Below are 27,888 nucleotides of genomic sequence, written 5' to 3' on the forward strand. Positions count from 1 at the left end.
TTTTGTATTTTATATTGTATGCATAGCATTATTCTTCTATTTTTCTCTCACAACAGCCCTTTACTGGACCAGCCATGGTGAAAGATAATGACTGGTTCAAAATCTTCCAAAACTTTATGGCTGAGTGAGGATTTGCATTTGGGTCTTCCTTGATCAGCCCTCTAACCCACACACTGCAATAGCTTTCTAATAATAGTCTGTTTTAACAAGGTCATTCTGGTATTGCCATCAAGCATGTCTTAGTCTATAGGATTTGATGATGGGCTTCTAAGAGAAAGCAATGCAAAATAAACCAACCATACTTATTCTCCTATGATCTAATTCAGCCACATAGTCTTCTTGCTATTTTTATTTCTTTACAGAATTCACATGTCAAATCCATGCAGTGTTTTCTAGATAATGAGAATGTGCCCATCTGGGGGAAGACACAAAACAAGTCTAGTAAAATGTCACTTTAACTCTGGAAATTTTCAGACCCATATTAATTTATTACAGCCTCTAGGGGACATTTGGTTTCAAAGCTATTACATCCAACACTTGCTTGCTTTATTGAAAGGTGATGAACTGAAAAACAAAATAGAAAAACCCGACAACCCCCATACACATGCACACAAATCTCTAGTGTTTTTGGGGGGGCGGATCATAACCACATTAATTTACCATAAACATAGCAGAAAATGTGAATGTAATTAAACGGAAATATTATAAATTATTTTTCCATCTGCCATTTTTGCAAGGAATGTCATTGTGCAAATAATCATCTTAATTGTAGAATGTACTGAAGATGAAATGTTTCTTTTCCAAAACTAAGTTCTTTTATTTATTTATTCAATTTCTATAGCCATCCAACTCAACCAAGTAACACTGGGTGGTTTTGGAAGTATAGTGAAGCAATTATAACATAATCTATACCTTTCCCTTTGAATTTAAACTGGAGATTTTTAATCAGAAAAACTCTTTGGCACATTCAGGTCAAGAAGATACTAAAATTGCCCTACCCCTTTCTGGATAACTTAGTATACCAGCTTCTTATTAAATATGTTATTTGCTAGATGTGACTTCAGTTGAACTCTAAAAAATTCAGTCTGTTAATATGAGGTCATGATCTCTTCTACTTCAGTGAACATCTTCCCTAGTAACAAATTAGTTTGACTAAATGTAGCTTGATAGCTGACATTGCCTACTGGATAACTTCCTGTATATCCATTGTTTCTGATAGTTAAGATACCAGCACTGATCAAAGGATAAACACATGAATACCCTTTGAAATTCTACAGAAATTGCTGCATAAAGGGTAAATTCAGTCATGTTGCATGCTATTATTTGTTCCATGTATGGTATTGTTAATGAGAAATGGGATATGGGATATGGAGGAGAAATTGAACATACCCAGTGGCCAATATCAGATTATATATTTATTTATCACATATGTACCTTACCATAGATTTCTTATACTATATACTTGTTTAAGGTAACAGGTGGGTCATAATCTCACTTTATTATCAGATAGCAGTGCAAGGTCTCCAATGGATGTCACAGCTGAGTTCAGGTGTCCTGTCAAATCTAGTCCTTATATCTGAGACAGGGATGCAGCATTGTGGCCTTTCAAATATTCTCATCAGCCTTAGTGAGTTCTACTTATGGTTAGGATGAGGACAGCGGCTGCCACATGATATACAGAAGGTTATAGGTGTCCACAGTTGAGCAGGAGATTTTAAGATTTCAAATGAAAATTGTGCTTTTAGTATTGCATATACTGATGCATAGAGTATCTCAGGCTTCAGCCAGAATTCCATTTTCTTTTTCTTTCTTTCTTCTGCAGTTCTGTTTTAAGCATCTATATGGATGTGATTGTTCTTTACTAGATGTTTTCCTGTGTTAATCTAATCTCTTGAAAAACTTCAGTGTTTCACAATTTTGAAGACACGTTCCTTTTGAAAGGATGAAGGCTTCTTGCAGGAAGGATGGTAATTTTACCCCCCAAGTGCTGGACATCATTGTATGGTTTTGTAGGAGATGGTGCGTGCCAAACTGAAACAAAAAAAGAAACATCCATGTCTTAATTTCACCCTTAATATTTCATATCATCTGTCAAATGCTTAAACCTCAAGCAAAACCACCCCTTAACATATCAAAATATTGGTATTCTTTCTATATTGCTGCTAGAAATCCCATAAGATCTCATATAAGAATACCATGATGGTGGTAATTATGATAATTTAACTAATTCCATTTTCAATGATCTCTGATGGTCCTTCAATTCATTTGTTTGTTTGCTGTATCCTGTCTCTCTGCCCTACCAACTCCTTTTCTATACTTCTGCACATCAGTCTGACCACAACTTTTGTTTTCTTTCCAAAATCTTGAGATGTTTTATTCCTGCAGAACAAGGTAAGGAGATTCTTGCTAGGATCTGCAATATTTTGCTGGGAATTGATCTCCAGATGTTTTAGAAAGATAAAATGTTTTATGGAAAGAAAGAAGCTCCTTTATAGGAAGGTTGATGATAATGAGGCAGATACTTTTGGGATGTGGTTTGCTGTATAATGTATACAATCCACTTGGCTATATCTATATCTGTAACTGCATTAAATTCAGACCAACAAGAACATATGTGCTAAATACACAAACAAATAAATAACAGTAACACCTTCCAATCTCATTGTACTATTTCTTTGTTTTCTTCTTTCCACGGCCAGCAGGTTTTTTCTTCTCTTCTACTTTTAGTACCTCCTCTTCAACAATAGGCTCTTGCTCTTCTTCACATTCCTTAAAATTGGTAGTATAAATACTGGATATGGAGAAAAATCAAAGAGAAGTTTACATTGTAGATAACTATTCCATTTTCATGTTTCTCATATGGACACTAGCATCCGTTTAAAGACCATACCCAGTATGGCAGAGCTCAGTTTAGCAGAGCTTTTTATTAGGTTCCAGGGTTTCTTCTCCTAATCATTGCAGGTTTTTGCAACATTAGGGGAAAAACACATTAAAATAGTAAGCATTATATCAAAGTATTAAAGAGGAAGGGAAGGGAGAAAGGAAGGAAGGAAACTCTGAAATCCCTGAAATCTATGAATATTGTAAAATGACAACTAAGAAATAAATACAAGCTACTATTTCAGAATATTTTTAAAAGCAGAAAAAAAAATAGAAACTTTGTTTTAAAAACAGAAAGAAAGTTATAAAAATAGATAAGCAATGACTGGTTAAATGTTTTAAAATGGAAGCTGGATGGACTAACTGGATTTCAATTAACAAGTGATAATAATGCCCTTTAAAGCTTATGAAAAGCCCAAGTTGCCCTAAACGCCTGTCTTCTTTTTGTAGCAAAAACGTGAAGACAAGTCTCAGCAGCAAAATGCATTATGAAAAGCAGGTAGATACAAATTTAATTTACATAATTTACTATGAATGCATTACCTGAGTTATGCTAGAAAATGCATTGGACAGACCAACGGGCCGGATGTGGCCCCCGGGCCGTAGTTTGCCCACCCCTGGTTTAAGGTGACCGGGCGGCTTACAGTATAAGAAGTGGCAGAAAAGGCTCTTCTCTTGTTGGGGTCTGAGTGGGCCCCTTCTGTCAGAATGAGTGGGGAGGACCACTCCCCTCCCCTTGGGGAAAGGTGGTTCCTCAGATATCCTGGACTCATGCCATTGAACAGGGGTGCGGAACAATGGCCCCTTTATGACTTGTGGACTTCAACTCCCAGAATTCCTGAGCCAGCATGGCTCCACAAGTCATAAAGGGACCATTGTTCCCCACCTCTGCCATAGAGGGTTTTAAAAGTGATGGTCAACACCTTGAATTGAACTTTTTATGATTCTTAATGACTCTATAAAGAATTGGGCAGCATATACATTTAAAAACATATACATGTATAAAAATAAAATAAATTAAAAATAAATAAATAAAATGAGTAGAGTAGAGAGAGTAGAGTAGAGTAGAGTAGAGTAGAGTAGAATAGAATAGAATAGAATAGAATAGAATAGAATAGAATAGAATAGAATAGAATAGAATAGAATAGAATAGAATAGAATAGAATAGAATAGAATAGAATAATCTTTTTTCCTTTGAAAGCAAATCCAGCCTACTGATTTAAAAAAAGATGGGTCAATTTTGGGGTAGAAATTCTCAAACAGGACGTGAATTTGAATGACTGTTTCTACTTAGCATCTGCTCTAGAATGCATGCTGTATTGCCTCTACCAAGGAAATTTCTCAGGAAAGGCAGTATTTGATGCAGCTTGCTACAATTTGGTCACTGGTTATGGATTCAAAGAAATGCACCTCTGGGAATGTGGTGCATCTTATCTTCTTTTTAGCCATTTGACTGATTGCTCTTCGATCCTTCTAGTTAGGACATTGAAAAGATTCACCCTTTATCCTCTCCCGTAAACAACCTCACCAACAATATGCCAACTATGGCAGTCTTATTTACTGAAACACCATATGTATGCATTCAGTATCAAATACATTGATCGGATTTTGTCATCTGTATTGTGATCTTCGGATTCTCTGCACCTAATTGTCATTTTCATACTGAACTGACTTGTCAGAAAAGTCAGGAAGGACAAAAAAGGAAAAGACAGATAAGAAAAAAAATATGGGAAAAAAGCTGCTTTTAAAAAACCAAGAAAATTTACTTTTTCAACAAAGATAAAACATTTAGGACTATCTTGGCCCTAAATTCATTTCCTTCAAAAAGCATGGAAATACTTCTAAATCAATCTGATAAAACCATGGTTTGAAGGCAGAAAGCTTTCAAAAAGTCCTTTGCAAGCGAAGTAAAGTGGATTTTTTTAAAAAAAGGAATACTATAATATCTTCTCAGTTGTCATTAATTAAAAGGTAGTAAATACCAACAAAGAAAAAAGGGTATAAAAACATTCTACTCTCTACCAACCCACCTGTCCACTGTAAAATTAAAGGACATTTTAGGTCCTTTTAGACTAGAGGTCACCAACCTTTTGGACCTCAGGGACCACCAAACTCATAATTTTAAATCCCGCGGACCACTAATATGAATTTTGACTTATGGTGGCTTGCTGACGTTGGTGGGAAAGTTGGTCTCGTATTCCAGAGCTGCAATAGTCACAGGAGAGGCCCTTTGGTCATTCCGGAGCAGCTCCTCCAGTCCATGGCAGGCCAGTGAACTCCGGAGGAGGAGCAGCTGCTTCGGGATGACCAAAGGGCCAATCCTGTGACTATTGCAGCTCTGGAATATGGGACCGACTTTCCCACCAATGTCAGCAAGCCACCTCAGGGCAGATTTCCCTCCCCCACCATTGCTCTTACTTTCCAGTTCCAGCTTGTGTGGCTCTAATCAAAGTAAGGTTTGCGTTCTGCCGAAGGGTGGGGGCTAGCAGGTGGACGGACCATGTGGGCAGCGCAGCCTTATGTTCCTGTGCAGCCTGGATTAATTGTTTTGGGGGGAGTTCTTTGGGGGGGACATTTCTCTGCGGACCACCACAATTTTCTCACGGACCACCAGTGGTCCCTGCCCCACTGGTTGGCGACCACTGTTTTAGACTGCAGACTGTCATTTAGGTCCTTTTCTCTTCTATGTGGCATAGGAAGGGGCAACCTGGTTAGTTTGGCCTCTACATAGTTTGGCCTATAGCTTCCAAACCCTTTCCTATTGCACTTGCTACAGGAGTCGATAAGAATCAAGCCTAAAATCACCTGGAGGTTATCTGATTGCCTGTCCTGTCTAATGTGATGCTTGTTCTACCTTTTTTTTTTTTTTTTCGTTTTAAGCCAATTCAAAACCTCCTGGCTTGCTCAAATAACAAATGAAATGTTCATGTTTTTTTCCAAGTGCCAGATGGTCTCAAGAGGGAGCTGGAGCAAAAAAAAAAAAAAAAAAGTTCCTGGAAACCACTGCAGCCTGTCAAAGCATTTATAATACATATTTATCTATCAATATAATGTACTGATAAATTTATCAGCCACTTCAGTCCAGACTAGTCTCAGCAATATACAAAAACCCACACCCACACTCCCACCCAATGCCATAATGTTAATTTCCCGTGCTATTTAATCACACTGACCTTTCTATACTTTGGTAAGAGGGCTTCTTCGGAGGTTCAGCAATAGGACTGGGGAAAAAGAACAAATCTCTTTTGAAGAACGCGGAAAGTCTTTTTGTTTCACCCCTTATACATATCTGCAATGAACTGCTCAAATGCTTATTGTGTATATCTTGCCTTAAAACAAAGTTGCAAACAGCGCAAACTAAGAATACATAAACAAATCAGCTTGGATTGCATTGTGGCAGAGTGGTTAAGGTGGCAGCACCTTCTGGTTCTTATCATTGGAAAAGGATTGGGACTTGCATTACAGCACCTGATGCTCTGGCATCCCTATACCCCTTGCCATCCCTGGAGATGCCATAGGTTCAAGTATTTTATTTAGGACTAGGGAGATCTATATTCAAGTCCACTGTCAACTCTGTGTGCTCACTTTAGGTCTGATAGCCCAAGCACCCTCAAAGAAAGGGCAAGGGAGTAGAAAGGATGTGCTGACCCCCTCCCCATTGTCATGGATACTATAAGTACATATATATCAAGAGGAAGAGAACGAAAGCTTGAACATTAATGACCTTAGGGTTTGTTTGTTTAGAAAATGAATTAATTGCCCTCTCTTGCTATCACACTTTTTCTTTCACACACAGCCCACCAATGTTTTATCAGTTGTAGTATTATTTTTATGAACCTTAGAGTCATGTTGTTGCAGTGAGAATGCTGGACTGGAATCCCAAAACCAAGGACTTACCTGACCACAGAACACAGTGAGTGACAGATCAATAATTTTGCTCCACCTATCCTATCTCATAGAGTTAAGCTCCTTAGAAGGAAGTTAGCATACGGGACATTAATATCGTGTTTTATTCCATTCCTATCTCCATTTTATCCTCACAACAATGCTGCAAATTACATTAGATTGAATCACATGAATGCTCACTCAACTCCACAGATGAAGACTAAAGATTTGAACTCAAACCTAACAACTGAATCACTATCTTGCTCTGTATACTCCCATGATAACTTCAGGATTAAGTAACATGTATCCATTATTCAAACTATTCCAAAATCACAGTCCATGAGAAAGAAGATCTACTTTAAAAGCAACATATATACAATGAATTACAACTCAGTACTCATGCTTGAAAAATATCCCTATTCCTACTGTAATTACATGTCACATTGTTTCCACTTAGCTCACAGGCTAAATGTTCTTACAATAAAAAAAACCAAAAACTCATATTACTTTTAAATGCCAAGAGATACAGAACCCAAGTCTACAAAGAGTTAAATAATTTAGCAGAGAGCATTTATGAAAGGCCTACCTCACCTGCTAAAGATTTCAGAGAAGTAAAACAACTTTATCATATGAAACTCATGGCTTGATCACTTAATTATTTTTTTAATTTGAAAATTTAATCAACACAAGGAGTAGGAAATAGATGATCTACAGTAAACATTATTCTAATTAGCTCGTGTTGAATGAATGACAATAGCTTGTTGCTTGGTTCCCTTCTACCCCAGCCTCATAAACACAGAACTTGGATTGCTAAGAGTCAAACACTTATAATTTCCTACATAAGATTTCAAGTTTTCTTTAGTTTGGAAATTCTGAAAATCTCACAAACTTCTGACATTTTTATGTGAAATTCTGATGGCGTCACATAAAAGTGGATGCAGTTTTCTATCATGTGTGAGGTGTATGGTATCTACACACCTGCATTATGACATAGATTTGTATGCTGATGCTTGAAAAGGCTATCAATCTCCGATTTAGAGTCAGACAATGCAAGAGCTAAAATGAACCTTGGTGATCATTTAGTCGATCATTTAGTTTGGACCTTTGGCTCAAACCAGCAAAGCTTTCTTTTTGTTGTTTGCAAAGTTTAGTTGTATATAGCTATGAAATGGGATGGTCGTATCCAACGAAGGATATATTTCCTGCAGATGTAAAGGTTGCAGAGCAGGTCAAATTTTTCTTCAGCACGTGCAATGGTAATTGCAGAAAGTCATTGAAATTCTCGTTTCCAAGCAGATGTGGATTCTCTGTTCCAAGCGGTATAAATAAGTCTTTTTTTCTGTTAGGGTGGTCTCTCTATATCAGCAAACTAGGTGAGCGGGCAACGAGTTAAGTAGATCACAAAAAAAAAATTGGGGGGGGGGATCCAAATTTTAAAAAATTACAACATTTGTTGTGAAGGGGATACTAATTGCATGGTTTGTCTTGGGCATCTAGCCTAGACCACTGAAGTAAATACAAGGATAGATAAAGCTCAAACAGCACTCTTCAAAATGAAAAAGGTCTTCTGCAGTCATGACATAAGCCTAAAATTGAAAATCAGGCTTGTCAGATGCTACATCTTTTCTATCCTGCTCTATGGTGTGGATAATTGGCCTCTGACAGAAAGCCACTTGAATAGACTAGAAGCATTTGAAATGTGGATTTACAGGCAGCTGTTACACATAAGTTGGGTTGACAAAATCAGAAACAAGGAGGTGATAAGCCGCCTGGGAAAGCCAAGGGAAATCATCAAAACCATAATAAAGCGAGAGTTAGAATATTTTGAACTTGTGATGCGGCACCCAGAAAAATACGGCATACTTCACTTAATCCTTCCAAGGAAAGATTGAAGGCAAACGAGGTCCAGGCAGAAGAAGAACATGATGCTTCAAAATCTAAGGGACTGGTTTGGACAAAACTCAACTGCACTTTTTTGTGCGGCTGTTGATAAAAATAGGATCGCCAACACGATCGCCAATGTCTGATGATGGATATGGCACAAGAAGAAGAAGTTGCCTAGGGCAGCTACTGTTTCTTTGAATTCATTCAACTAGTTCTGATCGAGGAAAAGTTAAAATAGAAACTATTATCTACCATCATAGGAAGCCACTGGGCATTCAGGTAAAAACACACCTACACAACAGAACCTTTTTTTTTAATCCTCGTATCTGCTATTTCCCAATTAAAATGGAGACAGAGCACAGTCGAGACTCCTTTTTTTCCCTTTAGATTTGTGCTTCTGTGACTGCAGTGAATGAATGAAAGTAGAGGGATTGCATCTTGATCTAATGAGACACCATCAATTTCTTTTTCTTATCCCTGCACAAAATCTAAGGAAGATTTAGTTTACAGTTGGGCCAGATAAGGACCAGAACAAATCCCAGGGGGTCAGCAAAGTAATTCACTCCTATGACCCATCTTTCTCTAAAGCTCAGGGGCCTTGCTATAGAAAGGAAAATGTCTTTTGCAAAGGCCAGCTTATTGGATGCTTTGTTAAATGAAATTATGGCTATAGCAGCAAATACATCCTGACAATAAAAGCATGGTATTTTGCTCTTTATTCATATGCTTTTGAGACAGAGGTTGACACAAACATTCAGTTTTGAATTTCACCAGCATGAACTTGGCTCTCACTGAGGAAGTCATTAACAATAAAAAGAATAAAAGACTCCAGATTTGTCTGTGTATTTGTACTATAGTGAGATGAGTTTGTAAGAGAAAAAGTATGTTTTTTTCCAAGTGTTTCTTAGGTTCCTTTGCTTTAAAGTGTATTTGTGTGTGTGTGTGTGTGTGTGTGTACCTACATCACACACACACACAATCATCATCATCAGTATCACCAAACATTCCTTAACAAATACATCTATTATTATGAACAAGCCAAAAGGTACCACATGGTATTCAGTCTAATCAGGAATGCAGAAGCAAGCTACATCTGTTCAAATATACAAAATCAAACATGCAAGAGAAAGGAATGGTTTTGTTTGTAGGACAAAGAGTAAATGCCATGATATCTATCGCTATTGTGCATTAAAAATACTGAAAACTAAAAGGCCAAGAGCCCTCGCTTATTTATCAAAATGACATCTAAAAATGAAACATCAAGTCAAGGCCAACTGAAACCTAAGATTTATAGTCCTTAAAATGTAACCTATTCTTTACATTAAAAATTGAAAGAACCCACCATTCCATACAGACCCTATGATTAAAAATATTGCTTCTTTCCCTTCTTGATTACACTAATCTTCTTCCCTGGTCTCCACTTGTTTCCTGGGGTCATTTTACTCAAAAGAAAATTATTCACTCACTACTCAAAATATGTGACAGCCAGCTTATTTCCTCACTCTCTTTGCATTCATCAAAACTGAATTTAAAATTCTCCATTTGCCTTTGATTTTAGGCCACTTTTTGTTAACCATCCTCCAAGTTCAAGGTTTAATCCGTGTTTTCATCCCATTTAAAATGAAGCCAATACTAGTGCCTGACCAGAAATGCTATCCCACCCGGAAGATATCAACTCAGTGGTGGGATTCAAAATTTTTTACTACCAGTTCTGTGGGTGTGGCTTGGTGGGCGTGACGTGGCTTGCTGGGCATGACAGGGGAAAGATACTGCAAAATCTCCATTCCCTCCCCACTCCTGGGGGAAGGTTACTGCAAAATCCCATTCCCCACCCCACCCCACTAACCTGCTTTCCAGCTCCGTTCTCCTGAACAAGGCAACAAAAGAAGACCCAGCCAATCATCTGGGACTCGGGAGACAGAGAATAGACGGGGCCGGGGCCAGTCAGAGGTGGTATATGCCAGGTCTCTGAACTACTCAAAATTTCCACTACCAGTTCTCCAGAACTGGTCAGAACTTGCTGAATACCACCTCTATATCAACTGCAAGAGATGGAACCATCCTGTCTCCCAGCAAGTTTCCACATAAGTTTTTACCCCCATTTCTCCTTGTCACTTTTCAAAGGGAGGCTACTCTGTGCTGCACAGATCTGTTTCAACCAAGAAAGAGAGCTAGGTTCTCCCAGCCATGTGATCTAGTTCTGTTACCCCTGGATAGATGACATGAAGGATGGGGTTCCCTGCCACTTCACCCTTTTTTCGATGCCTGTGACCTGTCAGATGGAATTTTTTGGACATGGGTTAAATGCTTTTTCAGAATAACGCTAGACCCACGGTCAGAAAACAGCCCAAATGACACATCACAGGTGCAGAGCAGTTCCATAACCATATTAGTCAGGCAACAGATGGCTATACCTACTGTTCCAAGCACCCAAATACTCACCTAGCCTTCCCCAAATTCACTTTGTTTTCCTGCTGGCAGGCAGCGTTAGACGGGAGGGGAAATATAGCTGGTGGAACATAGCAATTATATTCCTGCTTTGTATTGAATCACTAATTACAGCATGACTTGCTAGCCTTATTACTATGGCAAGGTGGACTTGGCAACCAAGGCAGCAACTGATATATTGGATCAGGGACTGAAAGACAGCATTTTAATATCCTTATCTGGCTGTGCCCCATATATATCCACTTTTTGGCATAATATTTGCAAAACAGAAACATTTCTACCTAGAAAACCCATTTTGTCAAGGCTGGATGCGAGAAAGTACACTAGTAACATAAAAACTTAACTCTGTTAATCTGTAGTGCTGGATTTACTGAATATTACATTGGGAACTTTCTTGTATCATTCATAATATCTAAACAGTATTGTTATTGTTCTTTTTATCAGAAAGGTATGTTCCTCACAGAAAAGGAAGTATTGAGGGAAAAGTGCATCAGAAAATACAATACGACTTGTAAAAACGGAACAACTAAGAAAGTCAGATCCAAGGCTCATGAACCATCAGTTTTCCCTAGATACTTTGTTTTATGGTTTGTGGCCCTGACACTTTTTTCTTGCCTCAAGATAAGTAATACAGCTTTGCAAGAAAACTAATTTCAAAGGGATAAAGTGAACCGGGAAACTTCATTATAGTAGATTGGGATTATGGCTTTGTCTAATGAAGTGATCAGCAGAGCCTATTATGAAGACCATCTGAACACAGTTCTCTTGTTAGGGCCCAACGCCATCTTGTCATTCCCTCTTATTTTAGCCTCATTCTTTTTCATTTAGTCCTTTGGGAGTGGAAAAGGTAAATTAAACCATCAACACTTACCTAACTGCAGGTTGCAGTTGTAAAGTATTTACTGGAAATGCTAAATATGCATCATATTTATCCAAGGTGAGTCATTGCACTGAGACATTCAGTTTATTGTGTCATGTCAACAAAACAGGCTTCAGTACAGGTAGTCCTCGACTTACAACCATTAGCTTAGCGACTATTCAAAGTTACAACACTGTATAAAAGGGACTTATGACTGTTGCAGCATCACATAATCAAAATTCAGATGGTTGGCAACTGACTCATATTTATGATGGTTTCAGTATCCCGGGATCATGTGATTGCCTTTTGCGACCTTCTGACAAGCAAAGTCAATGGAGAAGCCAGGTTCACTTCATAACTGTGTTACTAGTTTAACAATTGCAGTGATTCACTTAGCACCTAGCAAGAAAGGTCCCAAAAATGCAACCAAACTCACTTAACAACTGTCTCACTTGGCAACAGAAATTTTAGGCTCAATTGTGGTCATAAGTCAAGGTTTACCTGTATGCAACTGGAGGAATGGAATTTGAAAAATGAGGGCCCTTTCTCTAAAATGTAGATCAAAATGTACACATCATTCTTCTGCTCAAAATACTTTTCCTGGAATTGCCTTTTAAATAATAACCACAGGACTTTTGTTACATATAGATTCTCATAAGGTGGCAATTGTGTCTCCAGGATTGTTTACTGCACGGTACTTCCCTTCTCAAACTCTTGGAATGAAACAGTCAGGAATCACCATTACATATAAATATGGTTTCTCAGTCAATTCCCCTTCCTGCCTCTCTTCCTAGTTTTCTAGTTGGCTAGAAAATAAATGCCATAAGCAGATACATTATGAGGGTCAACAAATACACACTTTGCAAATTGCAATTCAAGAAAGTAGTTTTTAATAAACTCAGTAAAATAACTATAAGAGAAAGCCTAATGGGAATTATGCAGGAGTTCTTTAAAAAGGAGGTGCTAAAAGCAATTCCACAAATATAAAACTGTAGTAGAAGCTATTATGGTTGTACAAACATTTTAGTGACAACATAGGAATTGGAAAGAAGAACAAATTGGTAAGGAAGAGTACAGACAGCAGGCATGTTATCAGGAAAGCAGAAAACCCAATGAGTTTAGACTTATAGAAAATAACAAAAACAATCTTCTTCTGGTACACTCAAAATAGGGGAGGTATACCATACCAGCTGCTGCAATTTCAGCTATATAGTAGCTGAGCTAGCAATAAATTAGCTCAGCTCCCAGCTATAGCTGAGATCGGGCAAATCCAGAGCTGATTTTGAACTGTTGCAAAATATCTGTGAAGTCCTCTCAGTCTTCCCTGAAAAGAGGATATGCATTCCATGGGGCAATTGTGAAGTGCTGGTTGTAGGAGTCGAGCACGAACTTAAGCATGACAGAAAAATAGGCTGGAAATATCCGCTGACCTTGAATGGGTGCAATTCTTTAAACCCAGGTGGATTTTTTGGCTTAGGGAGGGGAGGTATTAATTTTTCCCCCTTAATTTGCTCATAAATAGCAACAGATGGCCTCGGGACGGGATACGGTGGGCACAGTACGCCAATCATTGTTAATGGGACAGCCTTATAAAAGAGCGCTCCCAAGGGGTTTCCGTAAAAGAGTGAAGTTCACCGTCACGTCGTGTTCCTCGCCCATGCAAAAACAGATTTTATCCTACAATATTAAAGAAAGTTGCTGATCTGGGCACTGGGTGTGTTTTTAAATAAGTTGAGAGTGGAGGTTGGTTCTCTGAGCTTGTGGTTTGGTTTCTGAAAGTTTTATTACCAGCTTAGGTAACATCTTCAGTTGAATTTAGGGGATATCATTATGGGGGTTCTTCTGCTTATAAGAGCTTTGTGTGGTTTGTTTGTTTTTTTTTTGTCTTAAAACAAGGAACTGAAGCATCTAGGTATTTGTAGCTTTGAAAAAAAGAAGATTTATGGAGAATATGACAATACTTTGCACTGACTGAAAGGCCTGCACAGGATGCAGAATATTAAATTATGAAAAAGAACTTCCAATTGATTTGATTTATGATTGACTCCCTGTTATTATTCCAATATCCCTTCGAAACAGTTGAGTCAGAGTACTAGCACCTAACTATTATTTTGATGGCTTTTAGGCTTGAATCTCCGTATTACTATTTTAAAACTAGTTGCCTTTTAAAATCAATTATTTGCTATAGCAATACGCCACCAAACATTAATTCACATCATTAGAAAACAGATGTCTGTCATCTCAGATCTCTACATGATCTGACATGGTGCAAGGAAACAACTTCAAAATAAAAAAATTCTACAGCCCTGGGTGCTTACAACCTAGTTGGTGCAAAGAGATGATACATAGTGCCTTTGTGGTATTGCTTTTATGTCAAATGGTATGATTTTCATATTGGGATTGCAGCAGTTTAAATGCTGTCCCATTTTTAAGAGACACTAGGCTTATGCAGGGGAAGTAACCCAAAGAAATTTGTGTCAAAGTTTATTTTAACAACCTCCAAACTGCCCACAACAAAGACCCAAATACCTTGAGTCTGGCTAGGATTTACAAGCAATATTGCTGTTTCTTCCATTATTTGCTTTTATTAACAAAATCCTAGCATGTGTCACCACACTCAGTTATTCATAGCAATGGCTAGAGATGTTGACCAACTGTAGAAGCATGAATGTAATTTAGGGATGTGGAATGTCAGCTTCCCAATTATTTATTCTGGATGATTATGCAGACAAAGAGAAAGTTGGAGGATTACTTACAATAAATTCACAGCCAATAATCCATCACAAACAAAATATATACCGCATATGCCCAGATCCTTAGGGTTTTAGGGATTTAAATTTCTATTACCAAGGTGATTTTATTTCTCTTTAATTCAGATGTTCCAGAATCATTAAGATCACAAACACGCATCTCTTTCTACATAGACAGAAAAAAAACCATACAAATATACATTCCGAATACTGCTAGCAGTTCTGAGTACTGCTGAACATACATTCCATTCCAAACAAAATCCGTTGCCATATTAATACTACCCTGAAATCTTCCAGCGCACTCTCTCTCCCCCCTCCCCCCCTCATAAAAGTCTAATGATTGTGGAATTATAAATTAGAGTATGTAACTGGATTATCTTTTAAAGTTTCATATTAGCTGCAAATTAGAAACAACTAGCATCATCGCAGTTTCTGTTAGTTCATTTGGCTACAATGATTACACTGCTCTTGAAATTGGGAAGCCTATATTATCCTAGAGCTATGGATCTGAAATGTGTCTTTAAAAGTTAAAATGGTCCAGATTAATGCCTCTAGCAGGGAAGGACTATATAAACATTCATATCCAATATTCTAATAGTATGTATGGATCTTGATGTTGTCATAAGGAGGTTTACACGGAACGTAGCATTGAGATGGAAGTCCCTAATAAGAGAAAATACACCAAAACAACCCACAGTTAAGTAAGAAGTGAAAAGATTCAGGGAATAAAACATACCAGCCAACTTGAGGGAAATTGAAAACCTGGGAAGAGAGGAATGAAATGGAATAACTTACAGGATGACATGATTAATCTGAACATATTTATCATTTAATCACTGCCTATTTTATTTCCAATGAAATGCTTGTGGGTGCATCTCTTCCTAATTCCTGTGCTCTGCCTTGTTTCAGCAAGAAGGATATTAATTATGCACCAGAAACATTTAATAGTCTAAACTAAACAAACAACAGGATGTGGAATGTATTTGTTTCTTAAAGCTGCCCACCCAGTAATAGAGTCAACTCCCTTCAACTTTTCCTGAAAGGTGAGGTGAGAGATTTGTCTTGCTGACCTTTGAATGCACATACTTTAATTTCTGCTGCTTTCTAGAATTTCTTTGCTGTGTCAAATGCACCCTATCTATCAGGCCTGAATCCTGCCTTGAATCTCAGGCAGCTCACATTGGAAAGCAGCAAACGTAGCTGCTGCATTTACATGTGCTTCAGAGTCACTGGTCAAACTGAGACTGTTACTCTCAACTTAAGTTGGGCCATGTTAATGCAGAGGGATTTACAAGATGCTAATTGATTACTCTGATTTTTTTTCCTACTCCTCTTGGGTTTGGTTTTGTTTTTTAAAAAACCTTGACACACTTCGCTTTGATGGATCATATAATTGAAGTTATTTCCAATTCTCAGCTCAATGAAAACATTATTTCCCAAAAATATTAACTTAAATCCTGCAAGTCATTCACTGTTGCTCCCCCATTGCCAGATCTTCTTCATTAGTATTTCTACAAAGAAGGAAGCATAAAGGATCATAGTCATCTATATTTTTGGAAATGTTCCCAAATGGTTGACAACTCTTTATTCATTCTTTGCCCTACACTGACATGGATATTTATGGTCCTCTCTAATTTAGGCCAAGCGCTTGACTCCAGGATCTCTTCCATACACAAAGCCTGTTCCAGTTTAAGTTCAGAATCATCCCCCCTTCCTACATCCCTGTAAACAAAGCCTGTTCCAGTTTAAGTTCAGAATCATCCCCCCTTCCTACATCCCTGTAAACTGAATTGATTAACTTGGTGCTATAGAAGAAACTCAGCAAAAATAGTTTTTAGCATTTCTTCCTGAGCTGAGGATTGGCAAACTGAGGCTAAATCATGGTTGGAAGTGTCTATGCCATATTAGGGTATGCTATATTAAACTGAGGCTCCTGCCATACTTCAACTGGTGCTTCTTAAATTATCATTTCAAACCAAAATGTCAAAACATTTAATAATGGTCATCAGATGCAGTGCCTAGAAGGAAATTTACAAACTCTACTTCATGCTAAATAGCCCAGACCATTCTAGCATCTATATCACTCAAGGCCTGTGGGCCAAATCCGGCCCACAGGGTGCTTAAATCTGGCCTGCAGGGATGGCCTGGAAATATCAAAAGACTGGCCTGTGGGGCCTCTGGCGGCTTCACCCTCCATGGCCTCCTGTAGCACTCTGCCAGCTGAAAAAGGCTTGGAAAACGGCCCAAAAATTGGCCCAAAAAAGGCTCTGTAAACGGGCTGAAAACTGGGCCGAAAACGGCCAGCAGAATGCTGCAAGAGGCCATGGAGTGTAAAAATGAGGTGCAGATCGCCCACACCCCACTCTGGCCAGCAGGGTGGTGCAGGAGGCATCCATCCCACCCACCCCCACTGCCCCCCACCCCTCGCTGGCCCATGGAGGAGAACTAAATTGCTGATCTGGCCCTCGAAGAAATCCAGTTGGACACCCCTGATCTATATGGAGTATTTGAATGCTTCAATTACTTTTAGAGACAAGATCAAATTGGTAGCACCTGTTTTTAAATGTTAACCAGACAATTAGATTCTCAGTCCTAAAAGTTTTTATTTAAAAAGCCTTAAGAACTTGTGACCTTGGAAAATGCCAGCAAGAAAGGCCATTAATTCCCACCTTTTTTGTGTGTGTACCGAGACTATTGCAGAGAGAGAATGAATAGTTGCAAACAAGGGTTCTGAAATGCTTCCTCGTTTCCTAGTTATTTTGATGTTGGAGAACCAGTAAATGTTAGCAAAACCACAAGCAAATTCCGGTGACACATAAAATGCTTCCTCTTCTCTCCAGTTCACACTGAGGAATCTTGTTATCAGCACAGAATTTACTGATTCCTGGAATTTTTGACTCAGTCAGTAATAACAATCATAAAAGAGTTAGTAATAACAAAGTTCTACTAAAAAATAAAAACAGAACAGAACTTGTATGACTCAGAGCATCATGGCCACAAACTGTAACTTTTTTCCTGAGTTCTGTGTGTTTTGCCTACAAATACCTACTTTCCAGTATATGAGATCAACACTATATTCAGAGTGAATGGAACAAAACAGTGGGGCTCTCCTCTTAATTATGAAGATCTCACTCTTCAAATTCCTATCAGGAATTTGAGACAGCAAGGATGCTACATTTGCTGCTATCTGATTAATACTGTACTAAGGTTTGTTTATGGCATAGAAAGAATCCCACAAAGTCTAGTATATTTACCCTTAAAGACCCATTAAGTATTGAAAGGGAGAACAATAAACACAACAACAAAAAATTTGATTAGAGCAGATAAGAAACAAGTTTGGGGTTTTCCCTACTGCATTGTTTCCCTTTTGGTTTCCCTTTTATTTCCTTACCTATAAAATCTTTGTTATTTGATGGCAGGGAGGAAAACTCTCTGGTTTCTCTTTCTTTCTCGGATTCATTTTATATTTCTAAGCTAAATCTGCCTGCCATTTCAATGTGATTTTGGTAGATAACAAAGCTAACCTGATTGTTAATTGCATTGCAGGTGGCCCATCCAGTTGGCTCAGCAAGTTCCTGAAGGGGGCAAAGGAAGTGGCTTTGGTATGAAAGAGAGTCTAAATGCAACTGAGGGACATCTAAAATGCTCTTTCATCATCCTGACTCCTATATCAACATCCTGCTCAATGAAAATAATGATAGCGTCGCTATTAGAGTGATATTAATGAGGCAAGCACAAGACTTTTTTGATCTCTGTTTTAGAAGGATGCCTTCCTCGGGAAAGCACTGTTTCCATGGCTAACCCTAACCCACCAGGTTAATATTTTAATTGGGGGAGGGGAGAAAGAAAAAAAAGAAGAAAATGTGGAAGCTAGGTGGGCGATTTCTCTCACAACCAGGGGAAAATGGCAAGTCACTATGTCCAGGGATTGGAGGGATTAAGCCAGCCTGCAGCATATTTGCCAGGTTAAATAGGAGCAGATACCTCTCCTTAACTGCATCTTCCAAAGACTCAGCGGCATCCATGGAGGTAAAATAAAAGCCAAAATGGCAGCTGCAACTCTACCCAATATGCTTTGCTTTCCACTTTCTCAGTTATATAAACATATTAGTGAGATATTAAAGGTTCAAATTGAATAGTACTTTGGATATGAAGGTTATAATCATTAGTACCTCAGAAAAATGTGATGCAAAGAATCTCTTATATTTCATCAGTGTTGAAAAGTGGTACAGCTACTGGTGTAGCTGGTATTATTGGTGTAGTTTGAAAATAAGGATACGGGTTGGCTCATGAACTGTGCAACTTGTTTTTTTTTACTTTTTATTTATTTATTTGTATCTTGCCCTTATTATTTTTACAAAAAACTCAAGGTGGCGAACATATCCCACACATTTTTCTCCTCCTATTGTCCCCACAACCAGAACCCTCTGAAGTCAGCTAGGCTAAGAGAGAGTGACTGGTTCAAGGTTATCCAGCTGGCTTTCATAGCTAAAGCAGGACTAGAGGTACCTTAAACCAGGTATATGAAAATTGTTTCTGTGTCATGTGACTATAAGAATGCAATTATTATTCCCTATGCAAAGGGGAAAGGGAGACAGAGTAGATATAAAAAGTATAGGGGGATCACTTCAAGAAATCTGCTTGGGAAGAAGATTTGACAAAATTGTAAATTAGGTTATGCAGGAAGTAACAATTGGAATATGTTTTTAAATTAAATTCTGAATATGTTCAGAGACCAATTTTTAAAACCATTAACCATAACAAGAACAAATATGCTACCAAATTACTATTATTATTATTATCCTCCCCTTCTCCTCCTCTACTCCTGGTCACTCACCCTACAATGAGTTTATAGAATTTCATTCTATTCATTGCAACACAATTTTGTCAAGTTAATGTTGTAAACATACATCTCAGCATGATATTGCCTTCCCTCTCCCCATTCTTATTTTCCTCCTTGATTTTCTATTTTACCTAAATTTGAAGCTCTGTGGCAGGAAGTGACCTCTTTTGCAGTCAAGGCAAACTTGGTTGATCTGTTTCAGCAGGTCCTTCTTACTGTAGCTGTATCCGTTGAAAACACAGCTCCCAAAAAGCAGCTTCCCTCCGGCATACATCTGTTGACAAACAGACAGGAAAGAGAGGAACAAAAATGCTTTGCAACAAAAAAAAATTAAGGTTGAGTTTGAAGACTTGGACCAAATGGTTTCCTTTTCCTGTTTTGTATTGGAGCTTTAAATGTTTTCAGTCAGACATAAAGGCCTCTGGCAGCTCTGTGTGCGCATACACACACACACACACACACACACACACACACACACACACACACACAATCTTTCTTTACGTCATTTAATAGTACTAATGCTGAGTATTTTAATACTATTTTAAATATCATAAAAGCTACATCAACAATCTCAACAAATACATTTGACTTTTATATTTTAAAATGATCAGCTCAGCTAGTTAAAGGGGCCAGTGGTTTTATTTTATCAATTCAAACCTAATCATGATCATTCAGAAATCGGCTCCATTTAGTTCAGTAACACTTCCTTTCAGACAAAGTTATGGGATTCAGTGAAACTATACAATCTCTGTTGTATGTAAGATGTGAAGATGTTGCTAATAAGCAAATAGAGAGCCTGATTGTAAGCTTATATTTCAATACCAGACCAAGGATATAGAACAGCCTTTCCACATGTGTTTGAACCACTTCTATTCTTAGTTTGCAAGCAACTGGACCGAATGCCGACTACTTGATACTATTCTTTGAAAAGAGTTATCCTATCGTAGAAGATTGCTCTTTCAATTAATAGAGGTATGCAGATTGTACCAGAACATAGTTTTATGCCTTTAAACCAGGGGTGTTACATGCAGCTGAAATATAGAAATAGCAAGAGAGAGAGAGAGAGAGAATATGGGTCACCATTAGCAGTTCTTATTATCATAGAGAGTTTAGTCTGTCTTGTCACCTGATCATTGTTGGTGGGGTAAGGATAAAAAAACACCATGTTTTTTGTTCTACTATATTATCCATCCTTGTTATCACATGTAATAGTGCACTTCATATCTTGGACATGTTGCTGAGATTTGGGACTCATTGCTGATGGTTGTCCTGTCCTCTGGCCTTTTTAAAAAAAATCTGCCCTAGCACTCTAAGCAATATTGGGAATCTGAGTCTATCTGACACAGTAATTTTCTACAATACCTCCGCTATAACAAAATTTTGAGGTGTGGATGGGAAATTACAATGGTGGTACCAGTGAGAGCAGAGATTCAAGTTGTACAGAGGGACACTTTGTCAAAGGATATTTCCTGCCCCGTAGAGCAATATTTTACAGTAATTTATCAGATAAATAAACATGTATCCTAAATTACAATGGTAACAGGCTCCTTTAATTGAAAAGGCAGCACAAAGGATAATACTGATGAGTTAAGGGACATTATAGATGATTCTGATTGGGTAAAAGGAAGAATTATATTGTAGCATAAGAAAGCCCTCTCAGGGTCTCTTTTCCTGTGCAGAATCAGAATAATGTATGCCTGTCACAGTGCTGGGATTCAAGTTTTTTTTTTACTATCGATTCTGTGGGTATGACTTGGTGGGTGTGGCTTGGTGGGCATGGCAGGGGAAGGATTCCTACCCCACTCCAGGGAAAGGTTACTGCAAAATCCCATTTCCTCCTCACCCCACTAACCTACTTTCCAGCTCCGTTCTCCTGTGCAGGATAACAAAAGAAGACCCAGCCGATAAGCTGGGATTTGGGAGGCAGAGAATAGATGGGGGCAGGGCCAGTCAGAGGTGGTATTTGCCGGTTCTCCAAACTACTCAAAATTTCCACTACAGGTGCTCCAGAACGGGTCAGAACATGCTGAATACCACATCTGGCCTGTCACTAAGATATCCATGTGCGTTTACTTTGTCACTTGAATATCTGCATAATACGTGCATAATAAGAGCAATGCTCCAAAACAGATAAAGGCAATTGAAGGAGTAGATAGTGAGGTAAATGGGGAGTTCAAAGAATGGGTGGACATAAAATCAGAACAAAGGAGATGGTAAAAAAGCCAATTGGCCAGAAAGGCATAAAAAAGTGTGGTACACCTACCTATTTGAATCATCATAATGAGGTGGAGAGTAGAAGGCATAAAGTGGGGAAAGGGTGGAGGTGCATATGTAAGGAGAGAAAAGTAGGAGACACTTGGGAAAACAAGGTGGAGAGCAGAGAGAAAGGGTTGTATGGGTGAGGTTTTAGGGGAATGTGTATGGGGGGGAGTGTAAGGACACTCATTGGAAATGGGTAACTAGCAACAAACTCAAGGTTAATCGCACCAAACTTGATTGCAGGAAATACGACTTCAGCAACAGAGTGGTCAATGTCGGGAATACTCTACCTGACTCTGTGGTTTCTTCCCCAAAACCCAAAAACTTTAACCTTAGACTTTCTACTATTGACCTCACCCGTTTCCTAAGAGGTCTGTAGGGGGCGTGCATAAGCGCACCAATGTGCCTACCGTCCCTGTCCTATTCTTTCTTTTATTTTTGTTATATGTATCCATGTATTCATAACTATGTATTTACTTATACCTATTATCTTGTAAGCAATTGACAAACCAAATAAAATAAATAAATAAATAAATAAATAAAATAAAACCACTTGCTCACCTTGTTGATTTCACACAAGAAACAAAGAGTGCATTTTGCAGCCAAAGAATTTGGCTGTTTTTACTGCTCACAACTCTCCTTCTTCAGAGAGCCAGCAGTTCCCTCTAGTGGGCTGCAGATATAAATATTAAAGACAAATAGCTGCAAGGGTTGTGAAATCAACCCTTTTTACAATCCCTCTCAAAAAATGTTATTAAAACTATGTTTGTTCAGGCAGCATTGAAAGTGCCAAAGATAATTTCTATAATTTTCCCAGATTCCTGAAGAAATGATTTCATCCCTATCGCTAGTAAGATTTTACAATTTATTAATAATCAATAGCTCCCTGGAAAGTTTCAATGTGCTGGGATAAAGAAGTAAGACGATTAAGATCAAGTGAGGAAAGTTACATTTTCCTTTTCACAATTGATTCTGTCAGACTTAAACGTCAACATTCTAAAGCACTGTTTCTAAAATTCTGCAACTTTAAGTTGTGTGGACTTCAGCTCCTATAATTCTCCTAGCCAGCATGACCTGTATTTGACATTCTTCAATACTTCAATCCTTCAATCTTGGGTAAATGGTTAGTCCAAAGCAGCCTCCCCCAGTCTGATGCCTTCAGCATCTGTTAGATTACAACTCTCACTACTGTTAGCCATAGAAGGCAAGGAATAGCTATTTCCTGAAATGAATTCAGAACTCCAGGATAAAACAAATTGAATTCTAACATCCTGAATGAATGAAATTGTGGGTATCATTCTTGAAAAATCATGGAGAAGGAGTGAAATTCTAGAAGATGGGAGAAAGGTAGATAGTTACCCTTTTTTAAAAAGATAATCCAAGCCAGTGTAAATTGAGAAAATTGTAAAGCAGATAAAAAAAGCAATCATTATACAAATATCTTGAAAACAATGCAATAATTACTAGAAGTTAGAGTAGATTAATTAAGAATAAATCTTGCACAAGATTAATTTTGTGTCAACTTTCTTAGTTGATAGTGGGAATAATAGCATTTGTCAAAACAGTGACATTCTGATTAATACACTACTTAAATGTGAACTCAGTGGTATAGCAATTCAATGGATAAGAAGAGAATACCTGTAACTCAGAATTGAACTGTGAAATTCTTTATCTTTTCTGAACTTGGTTTTTGCTTGAAAATGTTAATACCATCAATGTGAAACACCAATATCATTTGGAATGCAACAGGGTTTCATCAGTCTTTGATTCTTCTATTAAATTAGGGTTGGGTACAATAGTTAAACTAATATTTTTGAACAATAAAATATTCTGAAGATATTTAATCTGTGGACCTTATCTGTCTTTCTCTTTCTTATTGTTTTTTTTCCTTGACTTTAGGATTTAATGGTAAAACTGTGGATTTACATTAGTTATGCAAAATAATAATAATAAAAGCAAGGTTTTTTCCCTTGCTATAGTGGTAATCTAACTATACCAACAATCCCCAACCTTTGTGGCTTGGTGGCCCAGCTTGGGGGGAGAAGGGAAATGGGCTGCGCGAACACAGAGTCCTTGCGCAAGAGTCAGGGTAGTGACTGTAAACAGGCCAGGATATCATAGTCTGCATGGTACATTGCAAAACAAACTGGCTTAGATAGACAAAAGAATGAGACAAGGGTATACACCTTATTTATTCAACCCTTATGCTCAGGTTATATTAAGAGAAGCTTCATTGGAAGATGAGTGTGGTTTTAATATTCAAGGATGAAAAATCAATAACCTGTGCTATGCTGATAACACTACTGTAAAATGAAAATGGTCTACTAACTCTGTAATGAAAGTTAAAGAGCATAGTGAAAAAATAGCTGGCTGAGGAATTCTGGGAGTTGAAGTCCACAAGTCTTAAAGTTGCCAAGTTTGGGGACTTCTGGTGTAGGGTCTCCTGCTTGGGTGGGGGATTGGACTAGATGACCTACAAGGTCCCTTCCAACTCTGTTAATCTGTATGTAAATTCTTGGAAATTCTGCTTTTGTGTAAGCAGGTTATAACTCATTTGTTAAAATAATTTAACTATCTATGTCATATCCCAGCCTGGATTTTTCTCCACACACCTAAATGGCCATCTAAACATTTCATACATGCTAATTTGGGTTTAATATTGTTTGGTATTAAGGATTTTTATGACATTAGCAGAAGGAAAATTCTAAGATTTATGGTATGCATGTGTCCCTGTACATTTAAATAATAAATAACTACATTTTAATTCATGGAAAAGCAATTTAAACTTTCATTCCAAAGCAATTTTAACTGAGAGCATCTCTTCAATACATTAGGAGTTATTTCCATGTAAGCATGCAGGCTGTTAGTTAAGTTTGCCCACCGTAGAAAGCTGAACTGTTCTTCTAATTTTGAATGATTGCTATTGCTTGCTAGTGGCTATTCCAGTAACCAGAACAGAAGATCCTGTGTTTCCAAGGCTGAACAAGCAATCATTGGTTAAGATCAAGGGACAGATGTCTTGACTTTTGCAAAATCAGCACTGATTATCCTTGTGTTTGCCGCTAACTTTGCTCAGTTCAGGATCATTTGAAAATCCCTTTGTGCAGCAGTTTTGCTCTCAAAAGCAGACACTGCATCATTATTTTGATCGCCTTATAGGATGCTTGTGTAGTTTTCAGCAGAATGATTTATTATTCTCTGAATGTTAAAGTCCTGCTAGAGCCAGCAAAGCAACCTTTCATAAACTGGCTAGCTTGCTGGTATGTCTATTGATATATAGTGAGCAGAAATTAATTAATCTGCCATAATTAATTTGTTGCTGTGTACTATGGTTGGCAATTGACTCTGTGTACTTAATCTATGGATAAAGACATTACCAGTAACTGCTTTTGCTGTTCTTTAATGCAGGATGGACAAATATAAGTCTGTGATACACTCAGGAAGTTTTTGACTTTTTTTCCCCAGTTAATGCTAATTATAACCATAAGCAATGGTTATATGCAATATTCTGAATAGGATTGGGCAGAGTTCAGATTTGTCAGTTCTATTTTGTTTTATGTTAGATGGGGGGGGGGCCTTTCTGTCCCGGGGGGCCCCCCTCCTCTTTTTTTTTTTTTTTCCCCCCCCCTTTTTTTTTTTTTTTTTTTTTTTTTTTTTTTTTTTTTTTTTTGTTTTCTTTTTTTTTTTTTTTTTTTTTTTGGGTTTTTTTTCCCCGGGGGGGGGCGGGTTTTTTTTTTTTTTAAAATCTCAGAGGCCCCCAGCCAAAAAGTTTGCCCACCTTTTTTGCTGTTGAGATTAACCTACCAGAGAACATAATAAAGAAATAAATTAAGATTCTCAACGCTTTCCATCCTTTCACAGACAAAACTACTCCATGTATTCCCATGGGATATTAATTTCAGCAGCACGTCTATGTTGTGGTTCACTGGCAGCCAGTGCAGACGGCAGAGGTATCGGACAGTGAGGACAAAAGGGGACCAGTCAGGGAGTCTGGAGAGGACTTGGACGAGAGTCTGGCGTCTGATGCAGGGATGGGGTCAGGACCATCTGGGAGTGGGGTGCTGCTTTCTGAGCCTTCGGAGTCTGGCAGCAGCGAAGCAGAGGACCCCAAGGAGCCTGTTCCCAGTGCGCATGCGCACAGAGATGCTAGAAGGCAAGAGCAGCTGAAGCAGAAGGGGCAACTCGGGAGTAAGGCTGGGAGGTAATTGCCCCTCCCATAAGGAATAAAAGTCAGACCTCAATGATGAAAGCTTTGCAGGAAGCAAAGCAGTTCAATATATTCTAAGTTGTTCTTGAAGTTCTGCGTATTCTGATTGATTTTTTCTAGTAGTGTTATAATTACTTTGGAGACTTCTGTTTTTGGTAGCATTCCACAGCACTGACAGGCGTGTGCTTATTTTGGAGAATTGTTTAAGTTAGTTTTGGCTGTGAATGAAAATAATTCCCAGCATTGCATTAAAATAGGTTTTGCTTTTAAAACAAGTTTGTGTTTCATTAAGTTTGATGAAGCCTGGGTCAGAACAGTCTACTATTGTTGAACAACTAGATGTTAGATGTCCTTGCTAATCTATGTCATATCCCAGCCTCGATTTTTCTCCACACCCCTAAATGGCCATCTAAACATTTCGTACATGCTATTTTCATATCAAGGCTACAATCACAAGACAAGAATAATCCTTCATTCTCAGATCTTTAGAAAGATAACTATTTTCACCAAAAAAATCAAACCATGAAGAGTAATACAGAATCTTGTGTTAGTAACCTGACTTCCACATTATTATTTGTCCCTATCACATACACTATTATGGCTGAAATTCAAAATGTTAACTATATTTACTTAAAAATCAAGTCACATATTTCAAAGAAGATATGTAAAGAAATAGGGTAGACTCTTTTTTTTTTTAAAACAAGTTTTATTAATTTTTAAAACACACAAATTGTCATTATTCATTACATGTTTAAACCTTTTTTCATTGTCAATTTAACAAGTCAGATAAATTATAATTCTGTTTTAAACCATTTCCATACAACATACCAAAACCTCTTATTCAATTTCTCTTTACTTCTCTTTACTCTTATTCAATATCATTATTATTATTTCATCTGTTTCTTTCTGACTTAGTTACCATTATTCTCAATCTATATTTCTACAATTTTTAACTAATTCTCCCCCCAAAAAGACATATACACACAACACACAAAACATAAAAAAAATCTTTTGGAAAGTAACTTGGACCCAGGTATCTCTCTCTTCATGGACTTCAATTATATTCATGCTCATCTTACATATCATTACTTATTTTATTTACCATTCTAAGCCTTCTATATTAACTTCCCCACATATTTCACACTTCTTACTTCTATCTTAATTAATCATCTTAATTTGAATCATTATATTTATATCTTTTGTCCATTTTTATCATCCCTTTGTCTCATTCCTTATAAAAAAAAAGAAAATAAGTTTCTCCTGAAATCATTAATCAGAGTATGATGCCTTTCTATCTCCCCTAATAATCAAATTAATCTTTAAAATAATATCTAATACCCAATCCGATTTTGCTTGGTACATTCTATCTAACTAATACATCCAACATAATTAAGTACATAATTAGACAATAAATCCAAATATTAAAAAAAAGATACTATAATAAAAATTTTATAATAACATCAATACCATAGTCTTATTAAACTCTTTAATTAAAACAATATTCTAAACCTCCCCTATTATTAAGTTTTAAAGCCAATCATTTTTAAACATTTTAACATTTTAATCTCTTATCAACTCTTAAATCATTACAATACTACCATCTCATCTTATGTACCTTGCAAAATCTTTTTTTTTTTTTTAAAAATTATACTTTATCCATTATCCAAAAAAAAATTTCTTTTTTTCATTTAATTTCAAAACATTGTAGCTTTTCTCCACCTTTTCCCTTTCTTTCTTCTCCCAACAAACCTTTCTACCCCCCTTCTTCTAGCCTCTGCCTTGCCAGCTTCCCTTCTCTGTCGTATTCCTTTTCCCTTTTGTTTACTATCATCATATTGGTTTTACACCTTATTTTTCCCTTTCTTAAATGTTT

At 37.5% G+C, this 27,888-nt stretch overlaps 1 protein-coding gene across 1 annotated transcript in view; it reads right to left on the bottom strand.

Moving 5' to 3' along the window:
- Nucleotides 1–320: 320 nt before the first annotated feature.
- The window catches only part of FAM194C (family with sequence similarity 149 member C), a 66,333-nt gene continuing 38,765 nt past the window's right edge, over nt 321–27,888 (bottom strand). The window contains 4 exon segments of the mRNA XM_087954167.1: nt 321–2,031; nt 2,651–2,791; nt 6,054–6,101; nt 19,681–19,823. Coding sequence (XP_087810293.1) covers nt 2,668–2,791; nt 6,054–6,101; nt 19,681–19,823 — 315 coding nt within the window. The 3' untranslated portion in view covers nt 321–2,031; nt 2,651–2,667.

The sequence above is a fragment of the Notechis scutatus genome, chromosome 2 (assembly GCF_049901735.1).
Source record: "Notechis scutatus isolate UNSWTSFEM ecotype Mainland chromosome 2, rNotScu1.2, whole genome shotgun sequence".
NCBI lineage: Eukaryota > Metazoa > Chordata > Lepidosauria > Squamata > Elapidae > Notechis > Notechis scutatus.